Source organism: Chaetura pelagica, unplaced genomic scaffold (assembly GCF_000747805.2).
Source record: "Chaetura pelagica isolate M959 unplaced genomic scaffold, ChaPel_1.0 scaffold142, whole genome shotgun sequence".
Taxonomy (NCBI): domain Eukaryota; kingdom Metazoa; phylum Chordata; class Aves; order Apodiformes; family Apodidae; genus Chaetura; species Chaetura pelagica.
Window position 1 is genome coordinate 3,979,457 of NW_009952973.1, and position 23,955 is coordinate 4,003,411.

Here is a 23,955-nt window from a genome sequence, read left to right on the forward strand (position 1 = left end):
TTCAGCAGGGTCTCTTAATCTTATCTGATTGTAGCAATTGTCTTCCAGTATCTGAATGAAATTCTCAGAAACCATAAATTTTGTTTCTGTTGCAGAGATGTGATTCTTTAATGGCACTGATTTTTTGCAGCATCTGTTGTCATTTTTCTGCAATATATCAGAATCAATATATAAATCTCTGGTGGTCTAATCAGTTTATAACGAGCTATTGGAAGATATACTGTAATCTCTCCAATTGTAGGGGGGAATGCAATATTTTATCTTAAATATTTGCTTTTGGTATGAAATATAACACCTATTGTTAAGATTATAGCATACCTGTTATTTAAAATAAATAAATAAATAAAATTGTTTGCATCCTTTCTGTGTGAACAACAGCTTGAAAACTGGTTTGATAGTGCAGTGATCACAAAACAAAAATGAGACTCATTTGATCAGCAGTACTTGGAGATCTTACTTCCAGAGAATGATTGGTTGTGTAAAGAAGAGTGTAATGAGGTTCATGTTTCCAGGATGATCCTGATGTAATACAGTGTCTAATAAGTAGATGAAAATTAAATTTCATTTATTCAGATGTGGTGGTGATAGTAGGTTCCTATGTGTAAAGAGAAAGAGGAAAACCAGTACTTGGCATTCTTTAAGGAAATGATAGGCTAAAATGGGAGAATACATATTCAAAATGTCTTTTCCTGCTAATTCAGGTTCTCTTTTTAGACTCAACAAACCCAGTGTTAAACTTCCACCAATAATAATCCTGTCCTAGGGAAATTAATTTTTACTTCCTTCTCTCTAAAAAGAAGCTAATTAAAAAGTTTCCCAAGGATCATTAAAGGCAGAGCAGGCTGTAAAACAGAAGAAAGATACGAAAAAGACCAATCCTATCCTCCGTATTACTCTTGTAACTGGCCGTGAATTGAATGTTTCAAATCTGTGTTCCAGGATATATCACATGAGTAATAGGTACTTTGTTTGATAAACTTATCTCCTAAAGCTGAGAATGTATTGCAGATAATCTTGGCCCAATGGTCAGAATTCACCCTGTGATGATGGCACATAAAGGGAGGAAGGTACATCTGTTAAACTACTTCAGTCAGCTCTCTAAATCAGATGTCATTGATTTCCTCTAGGTTTAAACTTATCAGTTCCCCATATCTTCCAGAATATTGGGACAGTTTTTCCTTGAGATTCTCTTAATCTCTTCCCTGTTAGCTCAGCTTCTGCTCTCAATCCTTTTCTTACATGTGAAGTACCTGGTTAGCCTGGAAATGCATTGTTTTTATTTACCACTTCATTATTCTCATTTATCACTTCATTATTCTCTTCAAGGGACCCAAATTCTCGTTTATTATGATTTCTGCTAATTTATTTTAAGGAGCTAGCAAGGGCAGATTGGGTGGGACCCTGAGCAACCTGATCTAGCAGGAGGTGTTTGATGCAGGGGGGTTGGAACTAGATCATCCCTAAGGTTCCTTCCAACTCAAAATGTTCTATGATTCTGTGATACCTTTTGTCTCTTTTGATTTGGTCTGTCTAGAAAATTGAGTGACTGAACAACTGACAGGAGTTTGTCTCCAGAATATATTACATTTTAAGGTCATGCATTTGTATCTCTAAGATTATGTACTAAAGTCTTGGCATGGCAGAAGTTAGTGGTTTGCCAAGAAGATGATCAGTAGAAATGTTGCAGTGCTGCCATGTGCATACTAATGGAATGTTGGACAATGACACAATGGATATTTCTATTTTTGATCTGAGTATAACACTGATGCATTTGTGTTAGTTTTCTCAGTGTATAAATCACTGGAATTTCTATTGCTAAGTATGCTGCTGTAAGTTCTTTTGAGGTAGCATTTGATACTATTTCCTTACTGTCATTGTACTATTTTACTTTGCATTAAATAATGATACAGTATTTACATTTTGGAAAACCCTATTGAGAACACTATTCAAGACTAGTCTTCACTCCCTTTCTCCTTTTGTAGTTTTCATAGAATCATTGCAAACTTCTGCTCATGTAAATAAAAATCTCCAGAGGGGGTTTAGCATTTCTTATGCTACTTAGTAGGGTTGATGTCCTTAGCTGCCTTCCTATTTCACGCCACTTGCGTCTGACCTATCAGCCTCTTTTTGTCTTTATCTTGCTCCAAAGTGATGTACATTTTACTGTGATTTGGTAAAAGCTGGTATACACTGCCAGCTCACAACTGGCAAAATGGAATTTAAAGAGCTTTGATGGGTTCCTTTCTAAGACTGTCATTCATAATTACTTCATCTTCCATAGGTTCTTCAGGTTGTGGGTTTTTGTTTGTTTGTTTGTTTTTTGAGTATAGGCAATATACCAGAAGCACCAAATTCACTGCAAACCCTGTCTTCCCAAAAGACCGTTAAAAAGATTGGTTTTCTTCTCTGACTGACCTGCCAGCATTCAGTACCTTATGGGATGTTGCTACAAGGGATCTGATCAGAGTTAGACAGGCTTTCCTGAAGTGCTTTCTCTTTTGGGTCTTAATTTTATTCACAGTATATGTTTGATTTTACTATTTAGTTTTTCACTGAAACCACTCAGGTAGAACACTGTACAGAAAAAGAAAAGGGACAATTTTAATGATTAAGCTTTCTGGCATGAAAAAAAAGAAGAAATTTGCAATTAAGTTCTTTAACTGGATAAATTAGTTTTCCAGTGCTGCTTTTGCAGTTGTTCTTTCTTGGCTTTGCCTTTACTTTTTTTTTTACCTTTTTTTTTTTTTTTAATTTTGCACTTTTATCTCCATTCACATTAAAAGGGAACAGTTCCTATATTCACTCCTGTTGTACTGAATTCAGTTCAACAATATGGGCTAACAGTTGCAAAAAAGTTCTCATGGAGGGGGATCTGCATATAAATTGATCAAGACATATGGTTAAAGTCTCTTACAAAGGTTTAAAATTTCTCTACTGTTCTGACAGTCTGTCTCCACTGTAAGTGTTGATGAGGTATTTGACTAGCATTTGTATGACAAAGGATAGGAGCAAAATGTACATTATCTCTGTTATATATAATAATCTAAACAAATTTATTCTCGCAGATACAGAAAATACCTTCGTAAAGCTAAAGGCTATAAAAATGTACTTTCCAGTAGTTCCAGATTCATTAAAAGCAAATATATCTATGAATGGAATTGCACTGCCTGATGCTCTAAACTCACAACTGTGTAGAATCATTGGTTTCAGTGAGCTGACTGGAGAACGACATTTTCAGTGGGATTTACTTGGGTGTCTGCAAGGTGGTGAGTTATGTGGGGACTCGAGCCCTGATGGCTGAGGATGTGTTAAGCACAGGGCCCCATCCTGTAGCTCTTTCACTAGCACTGGCACACTGAGGCATGAGTTCCAAGGGTTTCTGTGGTAGAAAAATTTTCCATCCTTCTGAAGAGTGAGGCTTCACTTTTTTCTGCACAGGGCTGTTCTGTATGTTACAGTGGTGCCTTGAATTAATCTAGTGCTATTTGCACAATGGTGAGTGAGCATGGATTATTAAGCTTCTCGTGTTTGATCTGCTCCCTATTTCAATAAATACCAAATAGCAAAACTTTCAATGACTCCAGTGAGAATAAGATTAAGCTGTTACTGTATTTCATATGTTTGCGTGCTAAAAGTGTGGTTCTTGCAAATATTTTCAATTTATTTTCAGGTACTGAAACACCAGCTTTGCTCAGAAATCTGAAATTGGCTTTCCCTGTTTACCATGTTTCATAGAGGATGAACTAAGGCACTTGTAGTTTTCAGGGCATTTCACAGTACCTCCTAAAAAGGATGTTTGATGAAAATGTGAAAGAGCAGGGGAGAACAAAAAAAATCCCAATACTGGTTTATATAATAGATTCAGCTAGATGATCTGCAACATTTTTAGCATGCCTTAATATAGAGAGCAGCAAAAAAGTCGTGAGTTTGAGCCTTTTCTGATTTATGAAGCTTTAGAGGGTACCTGTGATACTGTAACAAATTAGCAGCATTTGAAATACAGAAGTCTTTCTGTCCCTTTTAAGGACAAAGCCTATTGAGCTCAGAGGACTTATTGAAACAGATCTGTCTAGCTAGGTGGAAAGCAAGGGGTAAAGAATGTGTTAATGGAGAGGATCTTCGTTCACAGGGAGAGCAGTTCTGAAATAAGAGCCAAGACTTGGGAAACCTGCTTAAATTAAATTTTCGGGTTTGCCTCACTGAAAATGAACCAGAATAAATGAGATTTTGATTCTATAGTTATGACTTTTTCAGAGGAAGTTGGAGAACCCATTTGCTGGTAGTCAGACACTGTAAATTTGACTTTAAATGCATCATCCTTGTTCTATGGCTTATATCACTGTCAATGAGCTTTACATCATGAATTCAAGTGAAAGAATACACACCTGTGCTTTACTGGTGGCTCACCACCTAGGATGAGCCATATGGTTAAATAAGTATTATGGAGCAAACTAGGTGGCATGCCACAGCTGAGATCTAGGCATACCCTTCACTTCACTGCTTTGCATGCCATATGCTACAAAATGCTGTATTTTACTGCATTACATGCTGATCAGGTGCATTTATAGAAGCTATTTTAAAAGCCTGGTGCTGGATGTGAAAAAGCTGATTACTCCAGGCAAACAATGCAAGATGCTAGATTACTCCAAACAAAATTATCATAATATAAGTGGCATTTCAGTTAAATACAGTAAGGGTGGCTTACAGAGATAAATAATATTTTTAATAATAATTTCGAATAATCCAAGTCTTTTTTCCTGATCTAACTATGGAAAAATACCAAAACAGACAAGCATACAAACTGCCCAACTATATTATCCAAAATTTGAAATAGCCACTGAATTTCAAGTAGGGGAAACACTAGAAAATATGTTCTTCCCTTCAGTATTAGGATAAAGCAAAAGGTCTTAGCTATTTAACTTGGAACTTCAGCAGTTGATCAAGCTGTTATTTCTTAGCTGTGACATTTAGGTTCTTCATCAGTGAAAGAACAGTGCCTCTGTCATTCAAAACTTTATCATTCTGCTATTTGTATGAGGAGGAAAGAAACAGTGTACAAATAAAACCATTTTGATTTTCCAAAAGTAACAGAAGATGTTAGTAGAGCTGATGCACAGTAGTTTCCTAAACTGTAGCAGCTTCGTTGTGTTTTATAGCTCTGATGTCTAATTATTCAAGACTGGACTACTCTCTCTGCAATGCACACCAACTGCTCCAGCTGACTTGTGCTAGAAATTTTAAATAGCCACTTGTAAGTAAAACAAGTCAGGCGACAAGATCTACAGCATTATTTACTGTGTTTTGCTAGTGCCTAGTGTTCACAATCCACTCAAATCATTACATGTTTTTGAAAGGCATGAGTTTTCATAAATAGTGAAGAGAGGTAGTATTTCTTTGGGAAGATGCATTTAGGACTGCATTTCTTTGATACATTTCTTTGATGCATTTAGGATTATTTCAGTCAACTAGGACTTTAAACAAAACACTAATGGTAGGAGTGTGCAAGGTGCCAACACCTTGGGTAAGTAAAGTATCTTTTGGGTTGTTTTTGGGGGGAGGAGAGAGCTGGTGTAAGCTGTTCATGTATCAGTGTAAAAATTAACTGTTCAAGCAGTTAAATAAGACTTGAAGAAAATATATTTCTGTTCTTGGAATTGACTCATTTTTAGAACATTATCAATGAAAGAACCCAAAATACTTGATTGACACTAAATTTGTACAACCCAGCATAACCAGTTCCAATGGCATGCCATCACAGCAAATTTTACTGCAGTCCAAATGGAAGCATGTTTTTCATGCCTGCTGAGAATACACGGGTGCTTGCACCTAAGTTGAATCAGTGTGGATTAAGAATGTTTTTTTGAAGGAAATTTTCTAATCAGCTCTGATTCTACTACTTGCTTCTCATTTATGGAGTGGTTTAGGAGCACAAGGAACACATTATTTTGGATTAAGCTCAACAGGAGGATGTGTTTCTGGAATTCCACTGATGCACTCAGACTGCTAGTGGGCACTTAGTCCATGGGAATGACCTAAAGTTACCTCAAAGTAAAATGTGTAAGATGTAAGCAATCTTCAATATCAACTTTCCATTCTATGTATGTGCTCCTTGGACAGTGCGTTGCTTGCTAACATACACATAGTTAAAGGCACAGTATGAATTATCAGAGAACAGTATTTGCAATGAAATGGTCTTTCAAGTGGCTGGGACATTCAAACTAAATTCTTAGTCTGGCCTTTTGATTTGCAGTGCGGGTGTTTTGTTTGTTGATTTATTTATTTTTTCTTGCCTAATGGTAGTTATCTATTTCTAGTGGGTTTATCATTGGCAGCTTTTAAGTTGATTCTGCTTTCTGGAAGCAACCTGCAATTTTCTGGAAGAATGCTACGCTGAATACTTGTTTCTGGTATTTGATACAAAGGAGAAGTGGATTTTCATTGTCGTGATGTAAATGTGCCTGGAAAAGACCATTATTTGCCTAGAAGCTCTTAATAAACAGTCAATTTCAGGTGACTTTGCAAGGGAAATTGCAAAGCTTTATTTGCTTTACTAAATTAAATTTACTTAGTAGTATTTACTGAATTATGTTGGTAAATATTTTAATGATTGTTTATCTCAGTTAAATTATGATAAGATTTTAAAGCATAAAACCAAATCCTTATGGTGAAAAAGCTCATTTTCAAAAAATTAGTTACTGATCTGATATGCACAGTGATTTCCTGACATTGAGATCTACTTTGTTCAGCTAAAGGAAGAGGTGCAGTTTGGAGCTATAAAGTTACACAGTGTCTTTCCTTGGGCTCTCGACACAAACAACGGTTGCAGTGTGTAGATGGCATAATTTTATGAAGCCCAGTCTAGTAATCCTGTAAGCCTCTGCAAAACTTTGATATAGTGAGAGAACATACATAGTATGTCTGTGACCCTTAGACACTATCACAAGGCTGAGTAGGAGCATGTTTTCACACTGGTTTAGGTGTTGGACATGTTTCCTCTTTATTTTTAGTTTGATACAAAATAGGTGCTCAAATTAGCTCATGTAATGTAAGCAAAACCTAAATAGTGTAAAACTTCTCCTAAGCTAATTAGCCCTACTCCTGTGAGATCTGAACACAGGAGGAAAAAATCTGAAACTGTAGTTTCAGTCATGGTCAAGCATATATTGTAATATTTTCCACTTTGAAGAGTGAATCATTGCTTTGTTAAGGTAACTGGTAATGATATACTTTATCACATCTTTGTAAGTTTTATTTAACAAGAATTTATTCCACCAGTGCTAAACTCAATTTTCCTAAATAGGAGCTAAAAAGTTAGAAACTTTTAATATATTTTGAAGTGTATCAAATTTTTAAAGATCAAAGGAGCTAAGAAAAGAGAGGTGAAGAATCTAAATTTTCTTCCTGTGCTTGCAGTGAACTCTCATTTTACTTTATCATTCTAAAGCTGTTCATTCTGTTTTACTTTTGAATAGCTTCTCTTAATTAAAAAGTAATAATTAGGACCAAAATCTGTTCATTAGGGTGTCATAATTAAGAGGATTTTGCTGCATTTCTGATTTGTATTACTAATAATGTTTATTGAATGGTATTTGGATACTTCACAGATAAATAATGTTTCTGTTATTTCTACAGTCATTGAAAAAAAAAAGGCAAGCAGATAGGATGGTGGGTGAAGTGAGTATTAGACCATTTGTAAATACAAATAAAGTGCAGCAGTTAGGTTAACAGCCGATTATCTCAGTGAATGTCATAAATCCATAAAACATTACAGGAAATTAGACTATGTCTGGAAGTGCAGCCTAAAAAGCCACTGAAAAATCACAAGTAAAGTATAAGCCACCCTTTGTCGGTCAGTGGTTTTAGGTTGGAACAATGCTGGGCAGAAGTTCTTGCAGATGGAAGAGGCCAGTCATTTTTCCTATGAGGGGCAGGAGCTGTTAGACCCAAGACAGTGTTGAAAACTGAATCTCATCTTGCTTATTTTTACATTTTAATCATTAGATTGTGTGAGATATTATTCTCTACAGAGATATGTTTATGCCAGAATTTTTACTTAAATGTTTTAGCTTAAAATCAGGTTCAGGCATCTAGATTGACTGAGACCTTGAGATGGGTATGGCATGTCTTTGCAGTAAAGCTGTGTGCTACAGTGCTAGCTGTGCTGAAGTGATAAGCTGTAGGCTGTACTGTGTTGGGGGAATGAAGTCTCCCAGTTGCATCATTTCGGAGAGAGATATGTAAGCAACAAATGTCTTGACTTTCTCAGAATGGTTTGTATGGCAGGTCAGAAGTGGCCAGTTGGAGAATAACAGTTTGTTCCTTTAAAAATGTAGTATAAAGTCTTCTGAGAGTAACAGATCACTTACATATTTTCACTTACATACATACATACATACACATTTTCACTTACATACATTCTCTGACTCAGGAAGTCCTCTTATTCCTTACTGCAGTTTCCTTAAAATTTGTGAATTTTTAAATTTTTTTTTAGTGCTTTTATGAGTCAGCCTTAAGAGTCCTGTAGCTATCCATATCCTTCTAACAGTGAAACTTGGGCATGAAATCATGTTTCCTTTTAGATAGTGTAAGGTATTCTCAGGCAATGTTAGGCAATCTGTCCAGGAGTGATTGTTGGCTCTTCTTGCTCAAGGAAAGAAAAATTAAGTTTCACAAATTCAATCCAAACCTGCTGCTATTTTAACAAAAAGTATTTGCACCAACCAAGTTAATTTTATCCCTTTTCAAGTCCTTTAACAAGTTTTCAAATGCTCCATTTTACACAATGATGTTTTCTTGGCAACTGAAAGATGATGAGTTTAATGAAATGTAGAAAAGGGATGCTACCAGCAATGCTGATGAAGGGGAAGAGGAGATAATGAGTGTTCCATTGTATCAACATTTTTGGTTTGAAAAGTTTTTTGAAGATGATCATGTTAAATAGTGAGCTACCTTTTTCTTTTTTAAAATTTAATTTGTGATAAATTATATTGGATCTGTTACATTCGGTAGAATTATGCTGATTGCTCAAATTAAGAGCCTCACCCTGAAAGAGCTGATTTCTCCATGACTTGCAACATGGGTCTGAAAAGCAGGTAGTCTCTTCTTAGAATTGATTACCTGCTTCTACATCTAGGAGCTAATACTGTGTCAGACACTAAGAGTTTTGTGTTACTGCAAGGTTATTATTGTTGGGAAAGGTACAAACATGGTGTTCTGGTTGGAGCCAGGATAAAGCCAGGTTTTTTTCGACTGATTTTTTTATTTTTTTTTATTTTTTTTCTTCAGTGGGTGCTCTTCTAAGCAGCATTCTTGCTGAAAGTAAGAGCAAGTTTTCCAGCTGGTGGAATGATAATGCTTGATGTTCATAGTTACTGCTAGAGACCAAAACCACTTTGCTGTGCTTGTCATATCTCCTGTTTCAGACATTAAAGGAGCAGAAGAAGGGTCACATCTACAACCCTCCCATATGGAGGAGCAGAGTAGACAGGCGACCAGAATTGTCCAAACAGAGTATTCCATCCCATACATGTCATATTCGGCATAAATTAAGGGATCACAGCAGTCAAGCTCTCTTCGTCCATGCCTGGCATCCAAGAAAGACTCCCATCTATCCACCTCCATTGATCCCTAAGCCTGTGTGTTCCTGACCCTTCTCTCTCTACCCTTAGCTCCTCTTTGCTTTGCTGCTAGCTCCGGAAGTGGTCCAGAAATTTTTCAGGTCTGCCCAGTGGCTCAGGGGAGTGCCATGAGAGTTGCTGGGGGTGAAGGGGGGATTGGGGTTTTGTGGACTCCTGCACATGTTTATACATATTTGTACATATTTTCTTTTAGCACTAGTATTTAATTAAAGTTGTCAAGTTTAGTTTTTAATCCAGAGAGTCTCTCTCATTATTCTCTCTCTCCTTTCCCTATCTGGGTGGGAGGGAAAGGGGCTAGACCTTATTGTCGTTAGTTTGATTGCTGGCACAGTGTTAAACTGTGACACACAGAACGATGGACAGGCAGATTTGCAAGATGAGTTCTTACATTTGTAGGAAAGAAATTAATTAAATTTAATGTACTCTAGTGAAAACAGCATGGGTTTTATTTGAGGTGGTGGGAGGAGGGAAGGAAGGCAGACAGGGGAGGGACGCTTCCTGAAGAATGTTCTGATTTTGGAGACAAGATAAAGTTTTATTTCTATTATTTAACAGAGATACCAGGTCACCAGATTTAGAATTCAGGAAGCATTGTATCTCCTTCAGCTGGCGGTAATGGATGTTGACATAAAATACATTATGATCCTAACAGTTCTGGAAAGAGCTGTGTAAGAATTGTATGGAACATGAGCTATTTTTTTGATGAGAAGATTTGCATTGCATTTTTGTTTTATTATAGGAACCTCATTTTATTCACAAAAACATAATTGTTTAACATGGTTCTTTCGGCCATGTCTGCAGTAATTTCTTTTGCCTCATGGTAATTGTCCGAGCAATGAAAAAGATTCTCAAGCTCTAACATTACACAGCCAAGCAATATGTAATTGAATGCAACTGTCATTGAAACAGACTAGTTTTCTGACCTGTTGTTTAAATCTGAACATAATGCTTATTTACTACCTTCATTATTACAGAATTAGCATATAGAGAAGCTGTGCCATATCATCATGTACTTGCCTGACAGATGGCCATTAACTTCCTGAAGGCTTTTTGTACTCACTTAAAATATTCCATATTGGCACTAAGTTTCTTTCCTCACTGTGAAGTATGATTGACTGGTTGAAATAGATTAATCTGCCTCTCCTCTGGTCTTTGAGCTTGTTTCGTGCTCCAGCAACCAGGTTTTGACTCTAATTTTGCAAAATGATCAAAGCCACTTTTGCTAATGATACAGTGTGGAAAGTTCAGTTAGGTTTTGCAATCTCTAAACAAACAATTCAGGTTGTAACGGGTGAAACAGACCATGCAGCTTACATATAATGTTAGTACAAAGAAATTATTTAGTCTATTAAAGCATATACAATAGGCTTTCTGCTATGCTGCAGTTTTCTTAATATTATTTCTTTGGAAATAATCCCTTTTTTTATTTCCATAACTATTTTCTGATACAGTTTCAATCATACGTGATTTTTTTTTTGGCAGCTGTGGTTCTCGCTTATTTTTTGCTACTTTTATTCCATCTGTTGTTTATAGTTCCTTTCTACTGTCTGCTTGTTCTTAATGTTGCCTTTCAGAAGCTGAAATTACCAACTGGGCACTTGATTTCCTTGTCTTGTTCCTGGCCACTTCTCATCTACCAGCTTTTCAGACCAACAAGTTTTTCCTTTGTGTTGTAGTCCTCTGTTGCAGAGGCAGTGCTTGACTCTTTCTTTACACTTGTGCTGTGTTCTCTTTCTCTTCTAAGAATGAGTACTCTATTGGATGTGATTAAGTAATATGCACTGAGGACATATTTGCCTGTGTTAATATTAAAACTGTTAGCACTGTAGTAAACCAACTTAGTGTAATAAAGTAACATATAAAGTCACATTAATTCTGCACAGCATTTATGCACTTTCTCAGTAACTTTACATTTTCATCTTTGGACAGAAACCAAGTATCAAAACTCTTATATAAATAAAAAATGCACAAATACTGTGAAAAGTTGAAAGAATGCTAGTAGTCATAATAACACTTCTGGGAAACTTACATATACTCAGGTACTAGTAGACATTTGTTTCAGTAATTCAAGTGAGCATTTTGGTAATTCTCTTTTTCCAATTTAATTGTCCCTGAATGTAAACAATTATTAGGTTCATTACTCTTCCTTTGGAAAGAAATACTTGGCTTAGAAAGACTTGATCCAGAATAGTTTCTAAGCATTTTTATCAAACACAACTATTTCTAAGTGATTTTATGCCTCTAAAGATTCAGTTCTTCAGTCACACAAATGAGTTGTCATTCCTAAACTGGCATCACTTTGTTGTGCATTGTAATATTTATATATTTATGTATTTTGAATTTTCAAATATACTCTTCAGCTGGCACTTCTTGAATCTTAGGTGTAAGATGATATACATCACAGATATATGTTCTATATGATTATAGAATCATGGAATGGTTAGGGTTGGAAGTGACCTTTAAGATCATCTAGTTCAACCCCCCCTTGCATGGACAGGGACACCTCCCACTAGATAAGGTTGCTCAAGGTGCCATCCAGCCTGGCCTTGAAGACTTCCAGGAAGGGAGCAAGATGATGAGATGCAAAGAATGCCTGTTGCTGCATTTCTTTGTTTTGGACAACCAGTTGCTGCCACAGGGCTAAATACTGGATTATCCTGCCTATACAGTTAATTGACAAAACAGGACAGTGAAATGGAGAAAGTATGAAAGAGAGAAAGGTATGAGCCCATTGTGGTAGAAAGGAGGTCTAAGAAGAAACAAGCGTATAGTTGACAATGGAAGAATTAATAATTAAGCAAGTAATTTTGGCACTCTGCTGACAAGGCACCTATTTCTTATTGCAGGCCTAAGCTAGTTTTGTTGTTAAACAAATCTGGGCCCCTAGCTCTTGGAAGAAAAGAGTAGGACACATTTTCAGTGTTCCAGAAAACATGGGTTAAGTTTTTGCCTGACTATGTTAGTAGGAGAACAAGGAGAAGTAAAATATAAAATACTAAATTCTTAGCTAGATTGAAACTTTCTGGGAATTACTGTTTCTCAGGTACCTTTAATTGTTTATCCTTTTTCTTGGGATTCCCAGTTATTTAACTGTCTAGTTGAGTCTCTCTAGAAAAGTTACCACAAAATGAGCTTAACATATTCTTACCCTCTTTTTGCTAAGTAGACTATAAGCTGTTTCTCGAAAGGACAACATAAATCCAAAGAAAAGCAAAACATATAGAGCTTGAAATAAATTAATCCTGGCAGTTCTAATGTCTAATAAAATAGATCTTTTGTGTTTCAATGGCTTATGAGTCCTAATTGTCATGATTTTTTTAAAATCTAATACTATGAACAGCTTGTGATTCACCATTCTAAAACAAATGTATCCAGGCAATAACAAAATGACTGTAAACTTAGTCTAAGGTGGGCACCCTGCCAAAAACAATTGGACTTTCTATATTATCCACTAGATCACTTATATTTACAAGTAACATTACTTCTTTTCCCTCCTGCTCCTGAGAGACCTAATGCCCCAGAACAATTGCAAGCATTTATCTCGAGACAAAGTCTAAATGTTTATTTTTAGCAAGTTTTTATTATATGGTGTAGGAGCCCCCCTGCTTATCTTTAGAGGAATTTCATACACAAAAGCACAGCACTGAGGTTCTTCAGAGTACAGCTGTGATCAAGGCTGATGAAAATTTACGTTTGCCTGGATTAAAGTTGGTCCTGAATTTTTGGCTGACCCACATAGCTTTGTATTTGCTGATGAGTGTTTTGTCCTTAATTTCAAGATTTGTGTTAGGAAGAGTTTTAACCAGAGGCCCTGGTTAAACTAAATGAGGGTTTATAGCTGTGTGGCAGGTTTCCTAATAATTTTTAAAATATCAAATATGAAATATTTTTGCTTTTATCTTAGTATTTGTCAGGATTGAGTACATGTGTTTGTAGAATTCAGCACAAGTCATGCTTTGTACTTGTCTCTCAATTTGTGCAAGAGAGGAGCTGAAAATTCCAGATTTACCCATCTTCCCCAGAAGACACGTACATGTAAGGACTGATGGGACCAGTGCTGTTTAACATCTTTATTGGAGATATGGACAGTGGGATTGAATGTATTCTCAGGAAGTTTGCTGATGATACCAAGCCTACTCACTGGGATGGCAGAGAGAAAAAGAGAAAGCCTTAATGTTGCGCAAGTGCTGCTCAGCAATAGCTAAAACGTTGGTGTGTTAGTGATGCTGTTTTGGCCATGAATCCAAAAGACAGCACTATGTGGGGCTGCTGTGTGAAAAGTGAATGCCAGACCAGCCAGACTTACTGTGTGAGCACAGATCATGTTTGAAGCTTAGTGTTAAGTAATTTTTGCTTTTTTTAATTGCCATCACAAATAATTGTGATTATTTTTGGTGTGTTCTTTTGTTGTTTCGGCTTTTTTTCCCCAATTATATTGTTTTTTTTAATGGAAGTTGATATCTAGTTACATGAGTTCAGGAGACAGGACAGAGCCTTGTTTAAAATTTGCTAACAGCATGGGCAGATTGAACTTTGTTACCCCAAAGACATTTAGCTGAGACCTCACAGGTCCAGATCTCTCCTGTGTCAGGTAGGGGAGGGACGGATGGTGAAAGAACTGAGTCATGGACTGGAGTACAGTGCTCCAGAGAGCCAGTTTTTCCCTATTAGAGGTGGCAGTGTTGCTTCTGAGAAGGCACCACCAACCTGTGGTTTTCAGATTTTCTGTTGCTGGCAGTTGGCCCCAGTTGTTGGCTGTTGTAGGCACCAATATTTCATCTATGCCTAAAACCACTGACTGGTGATTGAAGGTGTGCAGTAAGTGTGACAGGAGATGTGAAAGCATTCTAGGAGTCAGCAGTACTGACATAAAACTTTTTTTTGTTTTTCAGTGATCCGAGGATGACACTATTGCTGTCTCTGTTACCTTGCATGCAGCATTACAATGGTTTAATACAGAAGATCACAGTAGAGTGCCAGTAGTCTTCTGCAGAATTCCCGCCTAGGGATCCAAAGCTAAACTGGTGCTTTATTTTTATGTGCATTTGTGAAGGTGGATTATGAGACATTAACACCTTTATTGTACTAAGTTCTGCAAGTATTTAGCTTTCACTGCAGATGGGAAACAATTGTTCATGAGTGTGTGGGGAGGTAGTTAGTTGGTTTTGTCTCATCAGAGCACAGCGATTTGGAGTAGAACAAGGAGTTCAAGTAACTTAAACAGAAAAGGTATTCAGAAAATTCACAGCCTTTTTCAGAGGCCTTCTTTCAAAGTGAGAAGTGTTGTACCCTTAGTACTCTTGAGATGAATACTGGAACTTTACATAACAATTTCCAGCTTGAATGGAAGAGGTCTGACCATTTTGTAATCAAGCCCTGGAAAACCTGCCACATAATTTAGTAAAGGGAGATTGCTCATCAAGTTTTTTAATCACTTGCATTCTCTCACCTGAGGTGAAATTCTGACCTAATTAAAATTCATAGGTATTAACTGTTGAAAATGGCAGGCTTAGAATTTCACCCATACTGTTCAAGTGCTTTCAATTGGAGTACAGCAAAAATTAGAAGATGAGAGATGCCTACACTAGCAAAGATAGATGGGCAAAGCCATTAAAAGAGAATAGCAATGGATAATAACAGGCATAAAGAGATGCTATTTAAAAATAATTAAAGATGCAATAACTTTAAAAGAGAAAAGATTATATTAATTCAAAACTGAGAAAATTTAAAAACAAGTATATTTAATTTTACCCTTATGTGGATTATATTCAGGGATCGGTGCATTAAATAGCAGTGCAAAATCAGGTTCAATTACAGTATGATTTATATCTCTAAACAGGTCAGGTACAGCAGGGACTTCAATGAGGCTGACTAGATGTTTTCTCTAGTCAGCATAGCTCTTGTTCAAGGGACTTGATTATGAGCAAAGGAAATAATGCATAGGTGATAAATGAGAATTAATCAACGGTGAACATTTCCTTACTGTATGCTCATTTGAGAATTTATGCACTAGTGTAGCAGTGTCGAAGAAGAGACTAACCCAGTAATTCTTACACAGACTATAGTGGTAGGTAGCATCATCAATTGGCTGGAATTCTCTCCTGTGATATTAAGTGAATAATCACCATGTTACTTATGCCTGAGATGATTCTTTCTGCAGCATGACTGACTGCAAGTGTCATCCAGAAAGACCAGCTTTTGCTTAGTCATACAAAGCAGGAATTAAATGACAGCTGGAAATGGAAGGGTTTCAATGTAAATCAACTTTTAACTTTTCTCCTGTTGATAGATTTGCTTCTGCCTTTGGTTTTATTTTCCTTCAAATGGAAACTTATTTAAGGTATTTTGCAAAAAACTCAGTGAGTCCTGACCTTAGAGAAATTTATTGTTAGCATGACAAAAAGTTACATATTTCCATAATGCTGTGTTGTCATAGCCACTCATTTTATAAATTACTGCTGACATTGATGTATACCTTGAATTTAAGAATAACTTGGTGATTTTTATTTCTAAATTAATTATCTAGGAGTGTGAACCACATCTCTGATTTTTTCTGTTCTTTCTAGCAGAAGCTTTATATTACTGATTGATAATACTAAATACAAATAATAATTTCTGTAGCAGAGTATAGCTTTTTCTCCTGTTACTATGTGATCACAACATTTCATTATTTCTCCTAAATATATACATAATAGAATTTTCAATAAATTATTTTTTAAAAATTCTCCCACCTAACTGCTTGGTTTTTTCTCCCTCCTAGTCTGCTCCCAGTTTTCAAGAGGAGTCTTTGCTATTTTTGGATTCTATGACAAGAAGTCTGTAAATACCATAACATCATTCTGTGGGACTCTTCATGTCTCCTTCATAACTCCCAGCTTCCCAACAGATGGAACACATCCCTTTGTCATTCAGATGAGACCTGACCTCAAGGGAGCTCTTCTTAGCTTGATTGAATACTATCAGTGGACCAAGTTTGCATATTTATATGACAGTGACAGAGGTAAGATGTGTAGTTTTTATCTGTATGCTGTTTGTTAGATATATCTCACTGAAATGCTGAATTGTTACTAGGAAAGTGGACAGGGAAAGAAGTATTTACCTGCAGCAAGTGCAGACTTAAATTTAGAAATGAGTTTTTGGGACAGTAACAAAACTGTTAAACGAGAATGGAATTTTTATAGTATGTATTGTTAGAAGTTTTTCTTTTTTGTTTTGTGAGACTCATGTAAGGAGAAAAAAAATCTTGAGTATGAAGGGCAGTCTGCTATCACAGATTTACTCCACACATGCAAAATTTATAGTTGGGCATGAAGCAAGCAGGACCCAATCCCTGCTTATTTGGAGTCTTCTTTTGATTACTTGAGTTCCTCTCCTCTGTTGAGCTTGTATTTCTTTTGTTGTTGTTATTGTTGATAAACCCAAATCCATGACTTGTGAGCAATTTACTCTGCAGTACAGCCCTCTCAAGTCCTATACCCTTTTATGGCTGTAGTAATAATAACAGTTTATGAACTGGGAAAAATCACTTGCAAATTGCTGTATATTAATTAGCTTTCTGAGAAGAAGCAGCATTATACAGAAGTAGGGGGTTTTTTTAATGCCCTTTCTGGAATTCCATTATTATAATTTTCAGGTTCTACTCACCTAGACTAACTTTTCTATTCCTGCCTTCTCCTGTCCACTTTAAAAAGGCTATTTTGTGGCTCATCTGCATGTTCATTGGTCAGAGCTGAATAATAAGTGCACATTAAATGGTAAGGTGCACTAGATGTAAAGGATGGTTATACCACACCATAGTTTGTTGAATTACAGGGTGACAATAGATTGTATGTCCTCTGATGCCATTTTATACATTGTTGTTTGGAAGCTGAAGGTTTCTCCTCAACTATTGTAACCACTAAAGTTAGAATAACTAATACTGGCATGTAGCTTCCAACAGTAATGTGGGCTGGTGAGCCCGGTGCCAATTTCTTTGCCAGATCCTTTTCAAATTCACATTAGAATCAGAAACATTCACTGCCTTTTTAGAAATGTAAGACTATTTGCTTAGCCAATATTCTGTCAATCACCTAGCAGTGTGTGGTATGTGACCTGTGTGTGATTTATATTTAGGAGATACTGAAAAACACCTAGTTCTTTTGTGAGCTACACTGGCAGAATCTGGACAGGACTAACAGCGTGAAATTCTTATTTGTAGTCATCCTTTACATGTGCCTTTAAAAAATGTGTTTCTTTGTTTTAATGGTGGCAAGGCACCCCAGTGATAACAAGCTCCAAGGCATGAAACTCCTACCTTTATGTTGAGTAAATCATTGCTTCCCAGTGCTCCTACTGATTGCACAAGGTTAACCTGCAGAGTCATACATACTACATTATGTAGCCAGCAATACTGACATCAAACATTGAATACACAGTGTCCTCAATTTCTATAAACAAGCTTGCATAAGTGTTGATGTAGTGACAGTGATGTATATTTAAGGAATTACATATATAATTTAAAATATTCCACCTTCAGGAGTGAGATAAAAAAGGCGGAGAGACTTACACTGCATGGAACCTGTGAAAGCTAATAGGAATTAGTTCAATTATTTATTCCAAAAGAATAATTTATTGCCACTTTAACAGCTCCTTTGTGGTTAGGAGCTGACTGGTTGAAGTGCAGGGCAATTTTGTATCTCATTCCTGTCTATAAGAAGTAAGGCCATTAAATATATGCATGTTCAGGCTGCTAGTGCCTTAGTATGGCCATCACTCTCATATAGTGTGGATTAATGTCCTTTATCTTCCTTGTTTCCTTTGTGTTGCCAGTACGAAACAGTGGGATTTAGAAAAAGCAGTGACACGGAGGATTTTATCTGTAACAGAATTGCTAATTTACTTGGTGTCTGTTCAGTCCTCCTTTTCAGACCTCACTGAATTTAGAGTGTCTCTCATGATAACCAAGAGAGATTCAAGCACATGAGGTTCCCAAATAAAAGCATTGCTGCAGTTAAAGGACCTGAAGCTGTTGGAGTTTCCTCTGCAGAGTCCCACTTCTGTTACCACACTCCAGATACTTCCATGTCCAGAGAAGTACTGCTGTGAATGTGGTTTTTTTTGTTCTTTTGCAATCTCTTGTTGCTATCGGAAAAAAACTAAACTCTATGGGGGTGACAAATCTATGACCTGTAAAAAGTATGAAATCCAGGCAGCCATTTGAGATTTCTTCAGAGAGCACCTGAGGAAAATGTAGTACCTAAGAAAAATGGAAGATCACAGAGTAAATTACAGAAACACTTTGTAACAGATAGTATTAACATTAATAGACTTTATTAATTTATGTCTAACTGAGATTCTGTTTAACTCAGAAGAGTCATATAGGCAGACTAGAGGACTTGAAATCTAAAGGAGATCTGGAATGTTGATTCAAATCATACTAATTTCAGTTTGTTTTTTAAATTAATTTAAATTATAATTTAAAACATTAATTTGAGGTACAGGCTTATTTTAGTACCTTGTCATGTTTTAAGATAAACCCTATATCTTTTTGTTTGCTTACATTATTTTTTTTTTTTCCTTTTAGCATGAGTTCTCCATATTTATCTTTAGCATGTTACAGTTTTTGTATACCCTTGGACTTCAATTTTCTTTTATTTTAAAATAAATATTAATTGCTTGACATACAAAGCTTCAAATCAGTCTTCTCTAAAGACAACATAGGAAACCAGGACTAGTTTTGCTAATAATTTAATTTATGCTTTTGGAAGCCTGGCATTTTCTACCTTTGCTGATGACCAGTCTTGTATAGTACTTATGGCTGGGGGGTTGGAACTTGATGATCTTTAAGGTCCTTTCCAACATTGATGATTATATGATTCTATGATAAAACTGAATTGCTAAGCACTGACCAATCTTAATGATGTATTTACAACTATGAGACAAATTAATTCTTAGTGCTTTATTTTTACATTTATGGGCATAACCACCGTTCTTTCTCATGAGAGTTAAACTTGAAGCTTACTTGACATATCCAGTCAGAAATCTGTCTTGAAGAAATTACTCCTGGTGTTTCCCCTTCAGGGGAAATGAACATGCAAAAATGTTAACTGTTTTGTGGGAAAGTATAATTTTATTTTTTTTCTGTAATAATACCTGCTATCTTAAAAGTAGCTCTCTAGAATTATGTAGAATTCTCTGGAAGGAATTTAAAACATAACAAGTCTAATTCCTGTACTCCTGGAAATTGTTAAAGTGGTATTTGTTGTATAGCAGAAATTTATTTCCAGCAGTAATTTTCATGTTTCTGTACTCTTTTATTTAATCCTTGAAAGGGAAAACCAGGGAGGTAAAATCCTCACTGATCTTACAAATACTGTAGGCAGTTGCAGCTGTACAGACATTACAGCTTCCTGGCAGGAATATGACAAAAGGATAAAATGGAAGCAAACTTCTGTCAAATGCTTGTAAGTGTTAGCATTGAGCCTACTTAGCTATATGGAAAAATATGTTTTGGCACAGCTTCTTTCATAATCAAGGATATGTTTGTAGGCAACAGAAATAAGAACTCTTGTTAGCACCTCTGCAGTACATGAGAATTTTGCCATAGACTTCAGTGAGATCAGAGTTTGAATACAGTACTGTTCAAGTGCCGAGTACAAAGGCAGCTCAATAGCATTTCATAATAAGCAGCTGATCATCTTGCCATAATTTAATCACCTTTCTTCTATAAAACCTCTTTGCCATCATGTGGAATTAGAGCAATGGATCAGTGAAACTGGCAAAATACCATCCTGAAAGAGATTGAAGCAAAACCAAAAGGTTGTCCTTATAAGGCTTTTACCCTTATTCCTTGTGGTGATGTAAATAGAAATTCATGCAATAAGAACTGATCGGGCCCAGATATATCTTCATTTCTGAGTCCTAACAACGTGTGACAGGTCAAACAAGTTACAGGGAAATCTTAAATAAGTAATCTCATAAATCATGTTCTAGAAGCTTGTTATTCCTGAAGCTTTGTCACTCATATCTTCTGTTTTCTCCTGTTCTTCACTAGGCTTATCAACACTGCAGGCTGTGCTGGATTCTGCTGCTGAAAAGAAATGGCAAGTGACCGCTATCAACGTAGGAAATATTAACAATGACAGAAAAGATGAAACTTACCGTTCACTCTTTCAAGATCTAGAGGTGAAAAAGGAAAGGCGAGTGATTTTGGACTGTGAGCGTGATAAAGTCAACGACATTGTTGATCAGGTTTGCTATTCTCTGTTTCTCAGGGGCAGCAGTTAGCTGTTTTCTGTAAGTAAATGTAATGAGTAAATTTTTCTTGATCCTATTGTTATGATTATTATGTATCATTTGGAAGTGACAGATTGGTATTGAGGACTACATATATATCAGGCAGAAAGAGAACATACTAATCCTTTAATCCCTCCCTCTCCTTAAAGGAAAGGTAGTTCTTTCTTGATGATTTTATATAGTAATTATTAAAAATAAAAATAAATCTTGTTCAGACTATTTCACAGCCTAAGTAGTATACTACATTATATGTAGTTGATACACTGTTGTATATGGTGCATTATAAATAGTTACATCTAGGGCTTAGTTCTCTTTATACCTCGAAAGTATTTTATACTTCTAATACTTTTTCCAAGAACCTTTTACATCTTGGAAGGCTAAATCAATAGCTTGTCTTTTTCTTCTGACTCCCTTTGTAGTTCATGTTTCTAAGCTCTATGTCATTCATACTGTCCTTGGGTCTCTCTGCAGTTTGTCTCCTTCTTAAAGTGTGTTAACAAAAATTGGTTGCTTTCCACAGCTAAGGCTCCTGAGCTTTATACAGAACAGAAAATTATGTCTTCTCTCTACCTGCACATGTATTATTTGTCTTTTTTTTTTTTTTTTTTTTTTTTTTTACAACAGCATCGCAGTGCTTTGATTCAAATTATTGCATTACCTTCAAATCCACCTCTTCAATCCTGGTGTCTTCTTGTCTTTGTATCTTATTTCTTCCTTTCATGCATGCAGAGCACAATGGAAAACTAGAAGGATAGGTCACTGCTGGCTTGAGCTTGACTATGTGAGACTGTGCAGTATCTGTAGGGATAGATCATCAGAGTGTAGATGTATTGGTTTTTAAGCTTGTTTTAAGGGCTTGTTAATTTTGATCTTTGTTATGAAGGTTTTTAAGTTAATACATTTTCTATGATTTTGGAAAGGCTCAAGCAATGAGCGGAGTCCTAAATGGGGAGCACATTGTGTCAGTTTTAATTGGAATACATACCCACAAAGTGTTTCTCTAATTTCCAAGATCTGTTTGAATTTGATCTTGTTCTCTAGAGCATTTGCAAGCTCCCTATCATCTGTAGTTTTTTCAAATCATATTTTCTGTCTTATTATCCATGTCAAGAAATGCACTGAGTAGAACAATGCTTGAGAGAAACAGTACTTGCAGATTGTCTTCAGCTGGTTCTGCGTGGCTTTATAAACAGTTGTTCATTTACCTTACAGTGACTTGTCTGTGTTCCTGTAAGAGTTTGTAATGATGTCATACAGGACAAAAGCCTTATTAGACTCAAGATATGTCAGATCTGCCATTTTCTCGTTATCCATCAGGCTAGCTATCCTGTCAGAGAAAGGAAGGTTTGTTTTGGCGTATTTTGATCTTGACAAGACTATAATATTATCTGATTATTATCTTATCCTGCAGATTCTTTTAGAATTAGGGATGTAATACTCATAATATCTTCCCTGATATGAGATTTCAAATGACTGTATTTGACATCAATTTCTCCTTTTATAACTTTTAAAGACAAGAACTCTATTTATGCTTTAGTTACCACTCATTTTTGCTATATTTGTTTATTTAGTAATAGACCTATTACTTTCTTTGTCATCTTATTTTTATTGCAACTGTGGGATATTGTGGGATATCCATTTGATGGATTCCACCTTGTTTTGAGTCCTAGCTTATTTTTTCTTAGCCTATCCCCACAGACGTGTGATACTCCTTAAGGATACAGATGGATAAACTTGTTTTTGCTGATTTGATTTCTAAGTTACTGAATAATTCTAGATAACTGTGGATCAATCACACAGGTCAGTTAATTCCAATTAGTTGTTGTCCTCTAAATAGTTTTCTGCTGTGTCCTAGAATACGGTCTCTTACACTGCTGTCAGATGTTTCATATGGGTTTAGCCTCAAGGTTTCTTCAGTTTTTAAGTCCATTATCCTTACACACTGTTTCTGTTAACTTTGCTTCCTTACACAGAAAGGAATCTCTCAATTTTCAAGTAGTGTAAAATAAAACCTAAAATAACCATTTCTCTATTACTTTTTCCATCTCTTAAAATGAAGGTGTCTACTGAACAAAGGATTACTTGTCCTATGAGTATCCTTGGAGTGTGTTCTTCTGATTTACTTTTGTAAAAGCAGAATTTGTACTTCAGATCTTGCTTTGCTGCCAGATCTATTATTTTAAAAGTTCTTTTAATTCCTGCCCCTAAACAACCATCAATAATTTCCTTCTTTTTGTCATGGTGCATGAAGTAGACTCTTCAGTATCATTATCCATTTTCTTTTTCTATGTATTTTTTACTGAGAGACGTGCAACAGGCTTTCTGTTGATCAGATTGCTCTTGAATACTGAAGTATTACTTGCATTCTTAATATACAGAACAGCATCTTCTTTACTTTCTAATTTGTTTTCCATTCCTGAGCAAAATTTACATTGTAGTGCTTTGATTTATCTCACTGACTTTCTAAGCTGTGGTGGCAACATCAGGTTTGCCCAGATACACTCCATGGCCCTTGGATCTTTGTGTAGACACACAACGAGTTTGCAAAATTGCTTCATGATTCTGTTTTTTGTCTCAGTTTCTCTTCCAGATTTCAGTCATTTATATAAAAAGTGAAGTTAAAAAATATTTTGGTTCCCCAGCTTTTCTAAGACTGGTTTATATTCCTCTTCTCTGATTTGCCAGTTCAGTGTTAGCATGCTCTTCATTCTATAGCCCCTACCTCTTCTCAGCCAGCTTTCTTTGCAGAATCTCATTTTCCCCTGGTAACACCCTTTGGGCAGCTGTGCAATTACTGCCACTTCTTGTCTATTCCTGCTTGAGATGCTAGTCTAAACTAGTGACTCTGTTGAATACCTTTTCTGTCCACAGCTCCTTCATCAAGGCTTTTGGAGCCACTGAGTCTTCTCAGGGTTTTAACTGGCAGCATTCTTAATGCTCCTATAGATGAGTAGCACAGGGTCATGTTTTAGAAAGCTGAACTAATGAAGTACTATCCAGTAGCAGTCAGAGCAGAGTTACTAACAGTTGATCTGAAGCTTGC

General features: G+C 36.1%; 1 protein-coding gene across 1 annotated transcript in view; it reads left to right on the forward strand.

Moving 5' to 3' along the window:
- Positions 1-14,244: 14,244 nt before the first annotated feature.
- The window catches only part of GRIA2 (glutamate receptor, ionotropic, AMPA 2), a 45,934-nt gene continuing 36,223 nt past the window's right edge, over positions 14,245-23,955 (forward strand). The window contains exons 1-3 of the mRNA XM_009995991.1: positions 14,245-14,398; positions 16,399-16,638; positions 20,671-20,867. Of these exons, the coding sequence (XP_009994293.1) occupies positions 14,245-14,398; positions 16,399-16,638; positions 20,671-20,867 (591 nt within the window). The remainder of the gene's footprint in view (positions 14,399-16,398; positions 16,639-20,670; positions 20,868-23,955) is intronic.